At 37.9% G+C, this 20,737-nt stretch overlaps 1 protein-coding gene and 1 pseudogene across 2 annotated transcripts in view; both read left to right on the top strand.

The window, feature by feature from the left end:
• The first annotated feature begins 5,452 nt into the window (after window positions 1-5,452).
• LOC120598782 (uncharacterized) lies at window positions 5,453-5,553 on the top strand (annotated as a pseudogene).
• A 1,625-nt stretch (window positions 5,554-7,178) lies between these two features.
• Window positions 7,179-20,737, top strand: part of CARNMT1 (carnosine N-methyltransferase 1) — a 49,450-nt gene continuing 35,891 nt past the window's right edge. Inside the window, exons 1-3 of one of the 2 annotated variants that reach the window (XM_039843094.1) lie at window positions 7,179-7,535; window positions 18,027-18,222; window positions 19,026-19,189. In XM_039843094.1, coding sequence (XP_039699028.1) covers window positions 7,276-7,535; window positions 18,027-18,222; window positions 19,026-19,189 — 620 coding nt within the window. In that variant the 5' untranslated portion in view covers window positions 7,179-7,275. The remainder of the gene's footprint in view (window positions 7,536-18,026; window positions 18,223-19,025; window positions 19,190-20,737) is intronic. The other variant, XM_039843007.1, reaches the window with a different exon arrangement.

Genomic DNA, 20,737 nt, shown 5'->3' with positions numbered 1-20,737 from the left:
ATCACATTCCAATCAATTATATAGGGTTAAGAGCGGGAGGGAGGGAGAGAGAGAGAGAGAGAGAGAGAGAGAGAGACAGAGACAGAGACAGAGAGACAGAGAGAGAGACAGAGAGAAAATGAATAAATGTATGCCTGGCAGGTAACATGAGAGAAAGCAAAAATTTACAAGATCTCCCACAAGTCCTCCAAATATACGATAGTATGAGCATTACAAAATAGTAAATGTGGTTTGACTCTTTAAAAAATACAACCTCTAAAGGCAAGTCAGTTACTTTATCTGGTACTCAGCTGAAAAAACAGTGATCTGTTCCAACACTAGAGGGAAAATTGACTGCTGATTTATTGAATGTGGCAGAGAATGCCTCCCAATTTCCATCTGTCTGTTCTTCTTTAGCAATAAAAATCCTGGTTTTCAGGTTGAAACATTGTCATCTACCTAAAAGAAATTTAAGAGTTTCTTTATTCGGAAAAGAGTATGTGTTTATAAAAACCAGAGCTTTGGTGTTTGTCATACAGAACAGAATTATCCAGCTGTGTGACCTCAAGCAAGTTATTGTCTATGCTGAAGCTTAGTCACCTTGTCTATAAATCCAGATAATGATAAACTTACTTTAACAAAGTTGCTGTGAGCATTAAGTTTTTAACCCATGGAAATGCTTTACATTTAGCATAGTAATCTGGCACAGATTTAAAATTAGCTCATTAAAAACTAGCTCTTATTTAAAGAGAGGAAAAGTCTAAAATTTGTAGAACTGGAAGGTTAGTAACAAGACATTCAAGTATAATTCGACTTGTGTGCATCATTAATCCAGTAGTGAATAGTTTTGAAATTCTGAGCTGGTATTTAGCTTTCTTTTTCCACTAGACTTTATTCCTTTGGATATTCTTACATTCTCTATATTCTATCCACCAAATCATTGAATCGTGCCAGTTTCCTAAAATGAAAAAGAATTCATCCTGTGATATAGTGACCAGAGAATGGAAACTGGAAAGGGAAGATGAATCTCTTTGCCTGAGTGCTAATATCAATCCTCTCCCTAACCAAAAGATAGCTTTACCTGATGTACTTTTCATCTTTCCTCTTCCTTCTGCAAATATATAACTGGTACCCTCATCGAATGGTCCTGATTTCTATGATTAGATACATATGCTATTATTTTTTTTTAAAAGCTGGAAGCTATAAATAAAAAATTCAGCTTAATACAATTTATATGCGTAATATTCCATCTTGTTTATCCATCATCCACTGATGGACACTTAGGTTGTTTCCAGGTCTTGCTTATTGTGAATAATTGTGCAATGAGCATGAGAATGCAGCTATCTCTTTGATATCTTGTTTTTATTTCCTTTGGGGGAAAAAGTTTTTTTCAGAGAATTAGGATGCCATTTAAAAGTTGCCTTAAAAAAAAAAAATCACCTATAGTCTAAAAATACATGTTTTCAGCCTAAGGGGGAAAAATAAGGATATTATTACTAACAAGTAGTGCTGGATTATAGAAATTAAACGTGAATTAGGGTTTCAGCAAGTAAATTTCTAATGAGAAAAAATATATGAAAAATTCAGTACTTGTGATTGTAAACAAAGCATCACAGTAGCATCATGTGAAAAATCATGGCTGTTGGACTTCTTAGGTTTATTTTACCATTTAATATTTTTACCTGGAATCATATATGATGGAAGGAGGTAGGGTATCCTAATCTTTCAGTACTTAGAACTTCTAGCTGTCTTTATCCAGCCTAGTAATAGAAATCCTAGGATAAGAGAAATCATAGGGTAAGCAAGCAGGCTTGTGGGGCAGGGGCATCAGGAGAAGGAGAAACCCACTCTCCTTATAATTTCTGTTAATAACACCTTTGTAACTCTGGCTATAACCTTTTCCTTTTGATTATTTTCTTTATTCACCCCCTATATTCAACTCTTGTCTTTTCCTCCTTGGAAATTATTATCTGAGTTTACCTTAATCTCTTCCCTCCACTAGCATAAATCTTTATCATGCCATTTCAAGATTATTAGAACATCTCATTTGTCTTCTTCTATTTCTTCCTGTTACTGGAGAGTGGGGTCCTCTCCCAACACGTTGTCCAGGTTCTTGACGTCTCAAACAAAGAATTGAGCGAGACATCGAAATACAGTAGAAAAGAAAAGTTTCGTTAAAAGGGAAAGTACACTTCCAGACGTGAAAGCAGGCCTGAGCAAGAAAAGCATGGCTCAAAGGGTCTGGTAACAAAGACTTCAGGTTTTTATCCCTTTTTTGCTGTGAGTGGTTACTTTTCTTGGAGGAGTGGACTTCTTTGATTGACAACTAAGATTGACAGGACTCAGTGATTCATCATTTTGCTTTCTGTGCATGTTTGTTCCCAGAATTCAGTCTGTTATAATAATACTAATGAACTTCCCGGCACATGCATTATATTGTAATGATGATATAATGAGACTCAGGTGAGTTGAAGGTTGTTGGAGTCTTCATTGCGCAGGTGTGAGTGACTGGCTTAAACTGGAATCTAAATCTCTGCCTACTGGTTTCTTTGTGTGAGTTAAAAAAATGCCTCTGGCTTGCTTAATTGTGGGCAGATTAGGGTGGACCCCTTCTAAGATAGAATGACTTCAATGTCTTTGCAGGCAAACCCCAAACCCCCTAACTTTCCTGCCTATCTCTTTTCTAAGCCACGAACCCCCTTATTATTAGTATGGATATTGAGGGACAGGAGGTCTCTTCTTCCGTATCTGCTTCCTGCTAAGAATGGCCATAGTCCCTGCCTACAGGGGTGTCATGGAGCTCTTTCCCTTTCTGCCTCAGTCAGGGTGGGGTCCTGGGTTTCCTGCTGAAGTGCCACCTCAGTCCCTAGACAAGAAAAGAAAATACAAACTTGTTATTTAAATTATACATCTATTAATTTCTATTATTGATTTGCCTATTAAGTGAGTAGAGGGAAACAGGCTTGGTTAGTAGTAAAAAGAAAGACCTTTGGCTTAAAGTCCCCTCCCCCCTCAGACTCTAAGGGACCTGCCTGGCTTAACACCATTTCTGCTTAACAATGGGCTGATGACCCTTATCAATAGCCAGAGGATCTGAGTCGCCAGGGCAATTATCAGGATTTGCAGAGGGCCTTTTTCCAAAGAAAGGAGGCAAGAATACTTAACCAGGTTTACTAAAAAGATTAACTCTGCAAGAGATGTCCTATTTTATATCCTGCTAAAAGATTAAGAATTTTATAAGTGATGTCCTGTCTCATCCCTATGGATTATAATCAGACTGATCTTTGCCTCTTCTTCCACCTTGGTCATGTTATTATTTCTCCACTATACTTAAAATTGTTGTGATTTCCTGTCTGGAATCAATAGTACCTTTTGGTAACATCACTCAGAATTTCCTTTGGAAACCATCAAACCTTTACAGTCAGTCCACAAGTTTGGATCTGACCGACTCCACAGCCAGCTCTGGGGTGGACATGTCACCACATCTGGCTAATCAGAGAACCATAGCCCCTTAGTCACAACAATCAGTTCAAGCCAGCCCAATAAGAGCCTTATCCAGACCTGTTGGAACTTTTACAAAAGAATAGTGTTCTTTTAGCACTACTAGAAATAGCAACGGACAGATTCCAGATGATATAACTTGAGTTTCTAGATCTAGGTATGCCTGATCTTTTCAGTAATAAGAACCATTAAATCCATCCCCCCCAACTTTTGGTTTAAATCAATTTGAATTGGTTTGCAAAAGGTATTCCCACATCTTTGCCTCTTCAAGTTAAAGTCATCCTTTGAGATTTAGCTCTCATGTCACTTTTAAACTCTTCTTCCCTTTTCTTAACTCCTATTTACACCTTACTTAATCCATACTGCTTTAAAACTAAATCATATCAATTGTTTAATATTTTCTAGTTTTGCTTCCCCAGTGTACCATAAGCTTCTTGACCATGAATTACATTTCTCTTGTCAGAACACTTAAGAATTTTTCACACTTAAGATTCGAATTGACTGATAAATTCTCAGATAATGTACTTTTCTTTAGTAAGTCAGTGGTTAGAATCTCAAGAATAAATGAAAACTGGGCAAATTGTTGCTAATCAGAGCCTCACTCTTTGGGTAGTTCAGTTCCTATCTTCCTGATTTAAGAACAAAGATAGCAGGAAAGAAGAGGAAATGATGTCAGTGACTTCATATGCCCCTGATGTCAAACGTCCCTGAAGAGATATGTTGGGACATTTGGAGGGGCCCAAGAACAAATCCTTGTTTTAAAATGTAGGTTTTATTATTATTCATGCATGATGAGACCAAGAGATCAAGAGACAGCTGTCATTGACAAGATAGTTTGTTACTTAACATCCTTAAGAGAAGGGGGTATGCCACACCATGTGGGGCCACAAGGGAAGCACCAGGTTCAACCAGGAGGGAGAAGGAGCAAAGAGAAAGCATGGGCGCAAGACTTTATCATGGTTTCCATAGGAAAGGCAAGGAGAAGCAGAATAAGCAGGTTTGGGATTGGCTAATTGTTATAATTTCAGCAAGGTCTGGGGGATAGGGACTGTCCCTGATTGTTGCTTAGCCCTGGGTTGATTAGGGTAAAGGAATGTTGGTTTAGTGTGTGAGTTTGATAAAGGAGATGGTTGGGGAATATGGGTTCTCAATTGGTTTGTTTGCATATGAAAGATTCAGGGGACTTGTTTGCTATCTGTAGGAATTAGCTAGTTCTAAAAGGGGAAGTTTCTCTCTAGTCACTGAGGCCCCAGATAACAGAGCATCAAGAATACAGAAAATAAGACAATATAGTTAATACACTCCTCTCTTTTTCACCTAAATTCAGAACAAATTGAGCAATAAGACAAGGAAAGGTAGATGGTGGCCAAAATATCCCCCGTTAGTGATAAAGCCTACCTTAGAGAATGTATTTTAATGTCAGGGTCAAATAGGCCTTCTAACTCCATCCAGAATTAGTCAGACTTATTCATATAATCATTGGCAGAATTGGACCAGGACAACTTTTCCAACTGAGAAGGATTTTATGGCATAAGTAACAAAGAAGAAATTGTGCTTACTGCAAGTCAAGTTTACTCTCAAAGGAGGGCAGGGGCAGGAGGTGGGGCAGAGGGGAGGAAATAAAAGGTCCAGGAACTGGAGTCAGGCATTCCCAGTTTATTCTTCCCAGATGTACCAGTCAAATGGGACACTCCACCCCATCTTTTCCAGGCAGAGTGAATAAAATAGAGAAAGTCAAGGGGTATTGCTTGACCAAGCTCCTTTTTCATGGATGGAAACATCAAGGGTGGGAAGGAAACATTACTTCCTACCAAAAAACATTGATTTTTTTCCTGGAGATTTTAGAAAGATAGTGAAATTCTGGCTCTTCAGTAGACATGATTCCAGTTTCAAGTTTTATATTTTAAATTCAGATATTCAGCTAATTGATACTCAAAAGAAGTAATTGAAGAATAAGGAAATAAAATGGAGTGCCCACTTCAGCAGGACATATGCTAAAATTGGAACAATACAGAGATTACATGGCCGCTGTGCAAAAGTAACACACAAACTGGTGAAATGTTTCATATTTTTGTTATCCTTTAGATAAAAAGAGAAATATAGGAATTTACAGACAAAAGCTGAGGGAATTTGCCACCATAAGACCTGTATTACAAGAAATGTTGAAAGGAGCTCATTTACCTGAAAAAAAAAAAAGATAAAAGTTATCAAAACTTTGAGGAAGATAACAGAAGCAGGGAATGAAACTCTGTTTCAGAATAGGGTATTAAACACTTAATTAGGGTATTAGGGTATCAAACACATTAAAGGTGGGAAAAAGCCCTTTGTGCTCTCCCCACTGGCTCCAGGATTCCAGTGGTGAATTCTCTCAGTTCCTTCTATGTACATGAAAACAGTGTTTCTTGCTAACAGTTAATATTATGAGAATTTTATATAACTTTCAAACACCAGTCTCAAAGAAAATTAAGCACTGGTTAGAAAATCTGCAGGAATAAGCAAAGAATTGATATCTTGTGTCTAAAGAGGGGACATGGGTGCAGAAACTATATTTTTAACCCTTTTACTTCCCTTTTGAATTTTGAACCATGTATTAATGTATTACTGTTCAAAAAATAAACTTTAAAATGTTATAAAAATCATGTATAAAATGTACATTAACAAAGAATAACCACAGTAATTTGCTTTAACAGTACCTTTATTTCGATTATTAATTGAAACGATGAAAAGATGAAGCCATTTCATTGTCAATATGATTATCTTTTTAACAGAATTTGTGGTCTCTGGGCATGTTTAAAACTTCTGAATAAAATAATCTTTCCCTTTTACCATTATTTTGAAAGACTGCTTTGCTGAGTGGTAGATTAAGTTGAATGGAATGAGTTATTTCCTAACGATTACATTATATGCAGGTAGGGCAGCCATTTAGCCATTAGCTTAGGGAGAAATGGTGCAAGAAGTGAATGTAGGTGAAGAAAAGGAAGAGGTTAAGTCTGGCATTGATAAGAGCCAGCTTTACATGCTAGTGCTGCACACATGCTGAGACACTACTGCTCCTGTGCCCTTTTGCTCTATCCAGTACTCTATCCAGTACTGCGTAGAGTTAGGTGCCTGCATTCCTCATCTGTTGCTATCACCAGGTAGGGCTGGATTAGGATTTTCGCAGTCCTCTAAACTCTAAAAGGATAATGGTGCCCTCTCCCCTTACGTAATTAAAAATAGAAATTAAGTTTGGAAATGAATTAAGACTTAAGAGGGAATGCAAAACCTTCCTTCCTTCTAAACTTCGTAAAATAAAAATTCCGAATAAATTCATCGGTATTGAACTTTTTTTTTGCATTTTCCTCCATTGCTAGTACTTTAGTCTTAGTTCAGGGGCCCGTTCACAATCCAGCACTTTCCGGCCCCTGAACCCCACCCACCTGGCGGCTCACAGGTGTCAAGCCTACCCAACCAGGGATCTCCTCCTTCCCCCCCGCACCACCTGGCCCTTAGCCCCGCCCACTGTGCGCGTCGTCGTGACGTTAGCTCGCAGTCGCCGAAGGCAGGCAGCAAATGAGCGCAGGCGGCCGTGGCCCACAGTCGTACCCTCTCATGCGCTTGCGCGCTCGTTCTGGGCCCTGCGAAGACCTGGCGGAGCCCAGCGCGGATGGAGGCCTAAGGGCGGCGGGGGCGGAGCGCGCCGCGAGCTGGGGGCGTGTCCGTGGCGGGCGCTGTCTTGAGGAAGGCCGAGCAGCCGCCACCACGCTTTCAGTCGCAGCGAGACGCAAACGAGTCAGGCTGAGGGCCGCGGCGGCGATGCAGCGACGGCGGCGCCCTTCGCTGCCCGCCTCTCAGCTGCCCGAGGGCTGCGGGGGAGGCGGTGGCGGCCGCGGAGGCTGCGGTGGCGGAGGCGGGAGCGGGGAGGTGGAAGTGCAGTTCTCCGCCGGGCGTTTGGGCTCGGTCGCGGTCGATTCGGCGGCGGCGGCGGCGGTGGCCGCACGCAGCACCGAGGAGGAGGAGGAGAGGCTGGAGCGCGAGCACTTCTGGAAGATCATTAATGCCTTCCGCTACTACGGGTAAGGAGCCCTTGGGGGATCCCAGCTTAACCCGTCCGGGGCGTCCTCTGGTGCAGCTGACCCGCCGGAGCGGTGGCGCCGCCCGCGCTCGCCCCGCGACCGCCACGCCTACGGGGCTCCCGGACCGGGTCGCCTAAGCTGACCTCGGGGGCCCCGAGTCACCTCGCATCACCATAGCCCCTCTCGGCCCTGCACACCCACGTGTCTGCTGCTTAGCCTCGTGTCTTCTGATTTCAGGATCAGATTAGCTCTCTAGCCTTCCAAGCCTCGTGTAAGGTTTGTCTTTGAGGCTGATGGGGGTGACGGGAAAAGTGCTGTAACAATTTCAGGCAGAAGGTAGTGGTGGTAAGTCGTCCACTGCTGGGCATGATTTATTTGTATGTGTTGTTGATGTCCTCCAATCCATGGTGAGCCCAAGTTCACCTCCACGTGGGATGCGGTAGGACGCATTTTCCCAAACGGTTGCCAGTTCTTTTGAGAGCCGCGTAAGATTTCGACCTCACCTGCCCCTGGTGCGGTGAACGTACCGGCACATTTGTGGTGAGCGAGCGAATGATACCGCTCAGTGTCTTTAACTGGTGAGTGACATTAACATCGGAAGTGGTCTGGATGTTCTAACATTTTCTAATTATTAAGGAGGGACTCGAGTGAAGGCACAACAAGAGCCATCTTTGTGATCTTATATTTTGCAAATATGTATCGAATTCTCACTGTGGCCTGGACACGGTGATGATAAGACTTTAAAACTTCCTAACTTCTACTTTTCTCCTAGGTGTTAAAATAGGTTAGTCAAAAATTGTAATTCCAAGATCTCAAAGGGACTTAAGTCAACTGGATTTTCAGGTAAAGGTAGTACTTTTATTCGTGTAAGAGATGAGTCCACCAAGGGACATGTTCTAAGTCTGCAGTTGTAATCACACAGGCATGACCTCCTACATCAATAAAACCGTTCCCTGTGTTTTATGCAAACTTTTTATATTGCTTGACTGTGACCTCCTCAAGGACAGGGACTGAGCTTTATTTTTATGTCATCAGTGCCTGCCATATATTATTAAAGCTCTATTTTTAACAAGTAAGACAAGGAGTAGTAAAGAAATACATTTGTAATTCCCAAATAGACTGTCAATTTGTGACCAATTGGTAACTAGTTTGTTACTGTTCTGAATTTAGTAACTTGCTAAATAGAAGCTTAAAGTTACTTAGAATTGGATTACATTTATGACATGAAGTTTTGAAGTTTAGAGACCTTGATGAAATAATTTATTAATTAAATACAGGAATAGAAGCTGTGGACTGCATTACTTATGGAGCCCTAAAGGGTATTAGTAGCGTGGGGATTTGATTTGGTATCAACAGAGGGAGGAAGACAGACAGCCAGAGAATTGAATTTGATGTAAGTATTATGCCTGGAAGAACCATACAGGAAGGGGAAGCAGCTGACAGATAGCTAAGAGTGATGCAGAAAAGCCTGGTACATTTTCCTATCGAAAAATCTAGAAAGAATATTGAGAAATGTCTTGGGAATATTCTGGACCTAATTAGTTAAAATGTATGTTTGTACCGATTTCTAAAATATTAGGACTAATTTTGAATTGATATTTATGATTAGGTATTAGATGGACCTTTTCATTGTGCGGGCAGGGGGACTTTGACCTAGATCTAGGACCCAAGTGTGACAATTTCTAGTGGTTATGATACAGTGTCCTATACTCTCATCCCTCTACTTTACCAGTTTAATGTGGGATTGAGAAAAATTTCATTTTTAAAAAGTAGTCTTTACTTGTATGTACTCTCTTGATGAAACACTTCAGATATCTTGACTGAAAATAGAATACAATTAAAAATAAACTTTTAAAAATATCACTTAAAGGATTAGGGGAACAGAAAGCATTGTGTTACAGAAAACACTGGATTGTTACATTCCAACATTTTATGATCTTCTAGACCTGCACTGACCAGTACCTTAGCCATTAATCACATCTGGCTAAATTTAAGCTTGAATTAATTAAAGCTTAATAAAATTAAAATTTTATTTCTTTAGTCTCAGTAGCCACATTTCAAGTGCTCAATTCAATAGCCACGTCTGGCTAGTGTCTGCTGTATTGGACAGTGCAGATGTAAGTCTTTCTATCATTGCAATAAATTCTGATAGACAATTTTGTTCTAGACCTTTAACAAGTACTTCCAAATTTTAGAGTTTGCTTTTACTCTAAATGTCTTTTAGTCAATATGTAGGAGATTTAGATTAAAGGTCATTGGCATGAAATACCTTTTGATTAATGTTTTTTCTTTCCAATGGCTTCCAATTTTGTGCTTCATACAGATTTTGCTTAGATAACATTCTGACTAAAGTAAAAATGATTATAGCATTGTACTGAATTGCAAAAAATGTTGTTAGCCTTAAAATACCACTCTTGTTATGAATGAAGATAGCTAGTCACATAGAATATACTGAAGTTGAAAGTCGAAGGTTTTGTCAGAAACATCCTACTTTTAGAAATAGTGGTTAGATGAGATTTTAAAAATTGAGATGTAGAGCTCATTTTTACAAGTGAGGGGATAGGCATATAAAGACACGAGTAACTTGCCCGGGGTTGCACAACCAAATTGTGGTATAGTCTGGCTTGAAATCCACAGTTACTCACTAAAATTTTATCCTGCATTAGTAAGCCATGATGCTCTTAAGACCATTTTAACCTTCTGTATTAAATAAATATTTTAAATGGATTGAGACAGACTTCCCTTCTGAAAAGATGCTTTCCTGTTTGGAATTCAAGAGTAGTTCTACAGGTGCAAAGGAATGGGTCAATGACCTTTCGTTCAGAGTCAGCGTCGGATCCACCCTGATGATAGGTGACTAAATCAGAGTTGGGGGTTACTGCCCAGACCAGCCTTCCAAAAAGAGCTGGAGGTAGATACCCTGAAGGAAAGGTGGCTCCTGACTTAAAGCATAGTTGGCATACTTTTTTTCAAGGACCAAGCAATGAATATTTTAAACTCTCGAGGCTAAGTGGTCTCTGTTACAACTATTCAGCTCTATTGTGTAGAAGCAACCATAGGCAATATGTGAACAAATGGGCATGGCTATGTTCTAGTAAAACTCTTTTTACAAAAATAGAGCAAGTAGCAAGGGGCCATAGTTCACCCACCCCTGTCTTAAGGCACATAGTTTTTGAATAAAAGAACGTGGAGGTTTTGGCTCGAAATAAATGATAAAGATTTATTCTAGAGTCTTGGGGTTTGGAAACTGGAAATATAACTAGGCAAAAACACAGATGTGTTCCGAAGAAGAAAAAGTTAAGAGCTCTTATAGTAAAATGTGCATTCTTGAGAATAATCAGTCCTATATTTTTAGTCTTAGGATTAGTCCACGATGGTTATCAGTCAGATGTTAGTTAGGCAGTCTAGATGGATGTCAGATGATCTGGATACATGATTACTTCAGGGGGATGATTAGAGGGTGATCTGGAGGTCTCATGTATATCTAGGCATTGTCACAAAACTGGAAAGTTTAGAAATTTAAGTTTCCAGGCTAATTAAAACAAGAATAGAATCGTCTCCTCGTACGTCCACCTACTTGATTTTAGTAATTTAGCAGCTTGACTGTAGTGACTCCATTTTATTTCTTCACTCTATATCTCATAATATAAGCATTTCCAGAATACTGAAGGTAGCCCCAATTATAATAGTATTGAAAAGATTGGACTCTTCTTAACTTTTATAAGACCTCAATTATTTTAAGAGAGTCAATGTGGATGTGTTGTAAACAGCTTTGCACACCATTAAGTAACCAAGTTTAAGGGATATGCTACCTCTCATCCTGCTCTGTGTAGTTACATCACTTCTGTTGCAGGAATTGACAGCAAGTATGTGTGTGGGTTCTTCTGACCAATCCATAACTTACCTCAACTTCTTTGCTATCATGGAAATAAGTAGTCTCCATGGAAAACCAAAAATGGCACCTAGGTACCCTAACTGAACATTTATTCATTGCATTTTACATATGCTGAAATATGGAGATTAAATAGTGATAAAGATGACACTAGTATTTTGAAGAATTCATCTGATGGTGGGAGGGGGTTGGGGACAGCACCCTTAGGCAGCAAGCCTTTCAGTAATTTTTGGAAGACATAATAAGGGCCTGAGGTAAAACATTGGAGGGGGGGAGTATAATTTGCAGATAGTTTTATGAAGTAGAATCAAAAAGATCTTGGGCTTATTGTGTGGGCTCTGAGAAGAGACATTTTAGAATGACTTGTTAATTACTTGAGTGGATGTATGGTGTACCATTCATCACTATCAGCCATAAAGGAAGAAGTGCAAGTTTTTTTGTTGAGACATGTCACGTGCTAAGTTCAGTTTGGATATGTTAAGTTTTGAAGTATGGTCAGAGGGAGATTGTGGAGCATCCAATGCCCAAGAATACTAGGAATGTAGTACTAAAAGACTATTTAAACCTGTTGACAGTGAATTGTAAACTATTGCAATGCTGCTGTTTGTCTAACATTATGGCCAGTTTAGTGCTTTCAGAGTCATAATCTACTGCTAGGAATGTAAATTGATACAATCTTTCTGAAAATCAGTTTGTATCAAGAGTCTTAAAAATATTTACACTTTCTGTCCTAGTAACTCTTCTTTGGGGAATTTGTGGTAATTAAAAAAAAAAGATTTTAACACAGTTTATCACATAGACAAGTGAAATATCTAGATGCCCAATATTTGAGAAAATTTTGGTTGCAGAAGATGAAACGATGAACAGTCATTATAGTCATTTGTCATATAGTCATTTGAAAACTTTTCTCAGGCCTAGGAAAACTCCTTTAACAGGGATGAAGAATTACAAGTGCTTTTAAGACTTTAATGTGCATGTCAATCATTTGGAGGTCTTGCAAAAAAACAGATTATATTTTAGTAGGTCTTGGGTAGGGCCTGAGATTTTCCATACCAAACCACTTCCAATTGATCTGCTATTCTACATCCCCAAAAGCTAAAAATAGTTGCTTTTAGAGGAGGGATTATTAGTAGCTTTTTTCCCTTGAATACTTTTACTTTTCTGCATTTTTCATATTTTCACTGTGAACATACTAATTTTACAAATCAGATATAACTGCTATATTTGACTGGTTCCTTTGTTTTCAGGCACTGGACTAAGTATTTTGTATGCATTATTTTGTTACATTTTTGGTGAAACCCCATTGGATACAAAGAGGAGTATAATGGTACCTATGTCATAGGGTTTTATGGAGATATTTTTTAAATAATTTTTTTTTCAATTACAGTTGGTATACAATATTGTATTAGTTTCAGGTGTACAGTGTAATCATTAGATATTTATATAATTTACATAGTGATCACCCTGATAACCCTATCTGACACCATACATAGTTATTACAATATTATTGACTCTATTCCTTATGCTATACTTTACATCCCCATGATTATTTTGTAACTACCAATTTGTACTTCTTAATCTCTTCCCCTTTTTCACCACCCCCACCACCACTCCCATCTGGCAGCCATCAAAATGTTCTCTGTCTCTATGAGTTTGTTTCTGTCGTGTTTGTTTATTTTGTTCTTTAGATTCCACATGTGAGTGAAATCTCATGGCTTTTGTCTTTCTGTGTCTGACTTACTCCACTCAAGCCCAGTATCCTCTAGATCCATCTATGTTGTTGCAGGTGGCAAGATTTCATTCTTTTTATGGCTGAGTAATAGTTCATTGTATATATGTACCACTTCTTCATTATCCATTTATCCATTGATGGACATCCAGGTTGCCTTCATATCTTGACTATTGTAAATAATGCTACCATGAATATATGGATTCACAAATCTCTTCAAGGTAGTGTTTTGGGTTTCTTTGGATAAATACCCAGAAGTGGGATTACTCTCGTTTGTTTTAAAGTCTGTTTTGTCTGGTATAGCGTTTGTTTTAAAGTCTGTTTTGTCTGGTATAAGTTTTGCCACCCCAGCCTTTTTGTTTGTTTGTTTCCATCTTCATGAAATATCTTTTTTCATCTCTTTGTGTGTGTCTTTCGATCTTAAGTGAATCTCTTGTAGGCAGTGTGTGTAAGTGTCTTGTTTTCTTAACCATTTACTCACCCTGTCTTTTGATTGGAGCATTTAATCTATTCACATTTAAAGCAATTATTGACAGATATGTAGTTATCGCCATTTTATTATTCATATTTTTTATCTGTTTTCTTCTTAAGTCCCTCTGACATTTCTTGTAATACTAGTTTGGTGTTGAATTTTTGCTTTTCCTTGTCTGAGAAGCTCTTTATCTGTCCTTGGATTCTAAATGATAGCTTTGGTGGGTAGAGTCATCTTTGTTGTAGGTCCTTGCTTTTCATCACTTTGAATATTTCATGCCAATCCCTTCTGGCCTGCAAAGTTTCTGTTGAGAAATCAGCCGACAGCTTTATGGGAGCTCCCTTATAGGGAGCTGCATTTGAGATTCTCTCTTTGTCTTTATCCTCTGGAATTTTAATTATGATGTGTCTTTGTGTGGGCCTGTTTGGGACTCTTTGCGCTTCTTGGCTTGTATGTCTATTTCCTTAGCCAGGTTAGGGAAGTTTTCTGTCGTTAATTCTTTAAATAAGTTTTCAATTCCTTGCACACTCTCTTCTCCTTCTGGTCCCTATGATGCAAATGATGGTACGCTTGATGTTGTCCCAGAGGACCCTTAAATTGTCCTCGATTTTTTGTGTTCTTTTTTCTTATTGCTGTTCTGATTGTTTTCTACAATCTTCTAAATCATTGATTTAATCCTCTGCTTTATATAATCTATTGTTCATTCCCTCTAATGTATTCTTCATTTCTGCTTGGTTCTTTTTTGTGTTTTCTATCTCCATTTTTATGTTTTTTGTCTCTGTGTTAAAGTTCTCACTGAATTCATCTACTCTTCTAAGTTCATTGAGTATCCTTATAACTAGTGTTTTGAATTCTGCATCTGGTCGATTGCTTGTCTCCTTTTTCTTTAGTTCTTTTTCTGGAACTTTGATCTGATCTTTCATGTGAGACATGATTCTTTGCCTCTCCATGTCGGCTGCCTGCCTGTGTTTGTTTCTATATATAAGGTAGGGCTGCTGTCTCTCCCAGACTTAGGAGAGTGACCTTAACTGATCACCTGAGCCAGGTGCCCCAAGTATGTCCCTTGTATGGGTTGTATTTGCCCTCCTGTTGAGACTTGGTTGCTGTTTGCGTGTCAACAGGAAGGATTGACTGTTGGGCTGATTGGTTGTGAGGACTGGCCAGTGAGAGGTTGACCCTATAGAGCAGGATTTGTTTTAGTAGGGCTCCAGGGCTTGCCCAGTTTGGGAAAGGCCCCACTGCAGGCCAAGTTCAGGTGTAGCCTGTGCCCTGCTTGGGGCTACCTGGCAAGAGTCACCAAGCATCAGCAGATGGCCAGCACCCATGCTGCGCTTAGAGGTACCTTCAGAGGCCAAGCTGTGAACCAAGGTCGGCTGTGACTGGCACTGGCCTTGGGGCTGCTCTGCAAGAGGTACAAAGAGTGCTAAGGCCAGATGCTGCTTGTTTGGGTTTTATGAACCTTTGAGAGATTTTAGGAAAGTCCACAGTATGAGCCAAGTGTCTGGAAAAGCCTCTGGAGGTGGCTTGGGTGGACCCAAAAGTTGGGTGGGGTGGGGTCTTGGAATTACCAGGGTAGGGCAACCAGTGTTAGCCAGGTTGATGGAGACAGATATGGTGGCCTCCTGTGTCTGCATGCCAGGAGTTGGGAGGGTTCAACAAAGAGACAATGGATTCTGCCTGCACTTCTGTCTGGGAGGAAGTTACCCCTCACCCTGAAGCCAGAGAACTCAGTTTCTCTTCATATGTACCTGGTGCCTTCAATGTGTTGCCCCAGTGCTAGAGCTCAGAGCAAGTGAACTGTCAGCGCATAAGTTTGCATGCAGGCCCCTTAAGAGCAATGTCTGTGACTTAACTTAAGCCACCCCCCGTCTCTCTCAGCCACAATCTCTGCTGGTTTTCACAGACGGAAGTTGTGGGAACTTTTCTTCCCAGCACTGGAACCCTGGGTTGGGGAGCCTGGTGAGGGGCTAGGACCCTTCTCTCCTTGTGGGGAACTTCACAGCCGAGATATCCCTCCCGATTCTCAACCACCCCATCCAGGTGTGGGACCAGCCCGTTCCTTGTCTCTGCCCCTCATACCAGTTGCCCTCCTACCAGTCTTCTTGAGGTGGCCTCCTCTGTGTCCCCAGTTATAGCACCTTTGTTCAGCTAGACTTTGGTAATTTCCAGTGGTGGTTTTTCTGTAGTGTAATTTTGATGTGGTTGTACGAGGAAGCAAGCACAGTGTTTACCTACTCTGCCATCTTAACTGGAACTGGAGATTTTTCACAATAATCTATGTTATGTGACTTGGTTTAGTGCCTGGCATTTACTAAATCTCAACAAATGATAGATTCTGTAATCATAATCATCACTGTTGTTATGTTTTACAGAGAAAAGAAGTAATTTGCCAAGGGTCACATAGCAAATAGGTGGCATAACCTGGATTTCAATCCAGATCTATTTGACTCCAGAGCTCACTATTATAAACTGAAGGAGAGAAAAGGCAAACATCAATACAGCCACTGCCAGCTTATCTTTTCACATTGCCTATAAGCCCCCCTAGAACATCACTACGCGCAAGCTTCTGAAAACATGTCTAGTTTTTTGCTTAAGTTTTGTCAGAAACTTCTTCAGAACTTCTTTTTTCATTTGTTTATCAGTAGTTATTATTATCTTTATTTTATTTACCTCCCAAAACAGCCCTGAATTATCACTGTTTACAGATGTGGAAAGTGAGAGTCAGGTAGTTCAACTTGCCAAAATTATATATTTAATTTGTGGTTAGGCCAAGATTCACACATAGCTTTATTTAACTCCAAAATCTATGGTCTTTTTACTACACCATAGATATAAGATCTTTGCATGGTTAGGATTGCCAGCTAAAAATTCAAGATGCCCAATTAAATTTGAATTTCAGATAAGCAATGAACAATTTTGGTATGGCGAATGAAGTATTTGAGACATTTTTAAAATACCACTGTTCAGAAATTAGAGAGTAATTTGCTATAAAGTAAAAATGAGAATTATTTAGATAGAGATACAGGCAACCAAATGAAAAAGAGTATTTTTAAGTTTAATACTGAGAAAATGCCAAAGAACATTAAAAGAAACATTTATTTGTTAATATATGTAAATTGTAAAGAATGATACAGTGAACATCCATAAATCTACCACACAGTTTTAAAAAAGAACATTATCTTATCCCTTTTTCCCCAAAGAAATTACTTTCCCGAATTTTCATTTCCTTGCTATCCTAGTAGTTTTTCTACATATGTTCAGTCCCTATAATATATTATTTGTTTTTATATAAAATGGAATTATATATTATGTATTTTTCTGCAACTTGATTTTTCAGGAAATATTTATATTCCTGAGCTTTATCCAAGTTATTGTGTGTAGCTATAATTTATTAATTTAACTAAATCCCATTGTATGACTATACTGTGCTTTCTTTGTTCAGTCTACTGGTGATGGATTTTTGGGTTGTTTCCAGATTTTTTATTTGTTATTTATGACAATGATGTGATGAAGATTGTTCACATTTCATAGTGACCCTTTGCAAGAGTTTCTTGAGTATATGTTTGGGAGTATAATTGCTTGGTCATAGAAAGTGTGCACATTAAGCTTTACTAGGTAATGCTACATTATTTTCCACAGTGGTTGTCCTAATTTACGTAACCACTATCAGTCAACATATACATATTCTAACTAGTCTACATTTTTACCAACATTTCATATAGACAGACTTTTAAATTTTGCCCATCTGATTGAAATAAAATGGCATTTCATTGTGAATGTAATAGTTAACTTTTAAAAATGATGTTCTTTTGAAATTTATAAATAGGTAGTCCCCAGTGTGACCTTTAGAGTTATTTGGTAATTTTAGAATGCAAAGTGTGAATATTGTCATGTAAAATGGCATAAAATTTCCATTTTTCATTTTTTACTACCTTTGCAGTATATAAAATTATGATATTTTGAAAAATTCAACTTATGTTGGATCTTAGTTAATTTCAAAACACATTTTATATATATTCTAAAGTAATTTCAGAGCAGCATTCTATTACTTGATGAACTCTATAACGTTTAGCTGGTTTTGCTGAAAATTTTAAGTTTGGAAATCAAAATCTTAAAAATAACTTTGTACACCAATTCTGTTTATCTTTCTCTTTTATCCTCTTTTAATTGGTGCTGATGTTTACTAGTTATAAACAGTTATCTTTTGGTTGCTTAGAGAACTTGTAATAAGGTAGAAACAAAATTTTCTAAGTAGGTATCTTTTAAGAAACAAAAAGGTTGCGACAGGACAGTATCCAACATTATAAGGAAATAATTGTACAGAAAGACAACCTTAAAATAAGATTGGCCTCTTCTGAGAATTTTTTGCCAATTTAAAAAACTCCTTTTATGTTTTAGCACCAGTATGCATGAGCGAGTGAACCGGACAGAAAGACAATTTCGATCACTTCCAGCTAATCAACAGAAACTACTTCCTCAGTTTCTTTTTCATTTGGACAAGATCCGGAAATGCATTGATCATAATCAAGAAATACTACTGACCATTGTGAATGATTGCATACATATGTTTGAAAATAAAGAATATGGAGAAGACGTATGTAAAAGTTTGTTCTATTTTTTATTTTAGGGCTTAACCTCTATATTTTAATGTCTGTATTTTTCTTGATTTCATTTTTATAAGTTTGCATGGGTCATTTGCGCTACTCAGGGCATGTTTTCACTTATGTGTTCAGTCATTTGATTGGACTTAGTAGAACAGTATACCAGAAACTGAATTTGTTCACTAATTATTTTTTCTAAGACTACTAAAATAATCTTTGGCATTTTGATACACTTTCAAATACTGTTCTGGCACATAGAGTTTGTGACTTAAATTTTTGTAACAACTTTACTAGCTACATAAAATTAAACTCAGTATCTGGTATCTGTCGATAGTCATCTTTTATTTTAAGAAATTATTTTCACTTATGAATCTCAAGGGACTGGCAGTAATAGAAACTGAAGTCCTCTTTTTGTATCCACAGGATAGATACAGTTGGGCCACTCCAGTGTGAGCCTCTCCATGCTGCCTCATCAATGACCTGGAGGGACTTTCTTTTCTCTCTTAGAGAGAGAATGTTCGGTCTCCATAGCAGCTCAGTGCTGGTCCTCTCCTGAGTAAAGAGTGTTTAATTATATGGTAGTTTCATGATTAATGGACCATAATCTATTGAGGGTAGAAGTGAGACCACCACACTCTTTTCATTTAGGATCTCAAGCTGCACTCGAACCCCGGTTGAGGTGAGAGGCCAGTGATTTATCCACTAACCCATCTATATAGCCCCTTAGTAGCATGTCTGTTTAACCATATTCAACATTGATTTCTCAGGAACTAATTGATTTCTCTTTTATAAACAGGGCAATGGAAAGATTATGCCAGCATCTACATTCGATATGGATAAGTTAAAATCCACTTTGAAACAGTTTGTGAGAGACTGGTGTGAAACTGGGAAAGCAGAAAGGGATGCCTGCTATCAGCCAATCATTAAAGAAATTTTAAAAAATTTTCCAAAAGAGAGATGGTAAATAGTATCTTGTTTTTAACCAGTTTATTTAAGATATCTGAGACATTTCATAGTCTTGATTCATTTTTATGGTTGCTGTGTGCCTTTATTCTTTTCATGTGTGAGTGTGTGGTTTTATATTTGTTTTGGGGTGCTTTGTGTGAGGTTGCAGTTAATGTTTTGAATAATTTTTGCTCTAGCATTTACGGGAAATTATCTAGAAATTACATAATGTGGTTAGATTGGATGTTCATTATCAGTGATGTCTTACCTTTTTATAATTTGCTTTATGGCAGAGCAAAAACTGCAAACTTTGAATTTTCCTCATGACATATTTGTAAGCAAATGAAGGATTGATAGCTTAGAACAGAGATTCTTCACTTTTTTATGTCATGAAAACCTTGAGTAGTGTAAAGCCCATAATCTGCTTTTCAGAATAACATTTGTAAATGTCTAAGATAAAATACATAGGATTACAAAGAAACCAGTCATTTTGAAATATAGTTATCAAAATACTTAAAAAGCAAATTTGTGATATAATCTGCTTTTTATCATGTATCATATTAAATAAAATCTAGCAGCAAGTGTTATTGCGTTTTGAAAATACTGAATGGTATGTATATTTTGAGAATCTCGACAGCTAATAAGAAGTTAAAATATATGTGGTTTGTTTGGTGATTAAGTCACAAGTATTTCTAAAACTACTGTTGTTTGTTGCCCACATTTATAATTGAAGAAAAAATATCAGTTAAAAGTTAATGAAATTAAAATGTAATTTTGTTTTTCTTATCACCTTCTTAGATCCAGTGATTTCTCTCCATAGACCCCTTGGGTTCATGGATCTCAGGTTAGGAACCCCTGACTTAGAGACTGTATGTTTAAAGAGAACCACTGAATGGAGTTTAGTCTGTCATTTAAAAGGTCTTTGTAGAGAGGCTCCTTTTCCTCATCTCTTTCCCCTCCTTAATGATTAACATCTCTAAGTTTGGTATATACTTCCAGAAATTTCAATACTTGTATGTGTGTATTCTTCCTCTCTTTAAAAAAAAAAACCAAACTATTTCAGAATAACTTCAAAATTACAAATAAGTTGTATGAATTATACAGATAGCTCCCATATACTAAATTCGTCAATTCTTAACATTTTACATTTTACATTTACATTTACATTTACATTTTTTATTTCCTTTACCTGTTTCCCTCTCTCCTTCTCTCACTTCATGTGTATGTTTAGTATATACATATACATTAAATATATATACACAATTATTAAGCCATTTAAGAGTAGTTTATGTATATCTTGTTTTTTGCTGCTTTAAACTTCAGAATAATGATATTCTCTTACATAACGATATTTTCTTACATAAACACCAAATTAAAGAAATTTAACTGAATACTGTTTTCTAATTTACAGTCTATATTCAAGTTTTATAAATTATCTTGATAATGTCCTTTGTAACACTCATTTTTTTTGTCCAGTCTAGAATCCAATCCAGAGTACTGTATTACATTTGATCGTAATGTCTTAGTCTTTTAATCTAGAATAGTTCTTTGGCCTTTTTTTGA

This window comes from Pteropus medius, unplaced genomic scaffold (genome assembly GCF_902729225.1).
Source record: "Pteropus medius unplaced genomic scaffold, Ma_sr-lr_union100, whole genome shotgun sequence".
NCBI classification, from domain to species: Eukaryota; Metazoa; Chordata; class Mammalia; order Chiroptera; family Pteropodidae; genus Pteropus; species Pteropus medius.
This window is presented reverse-complemented; position numbering and strand designations above follow the sequence as displayed.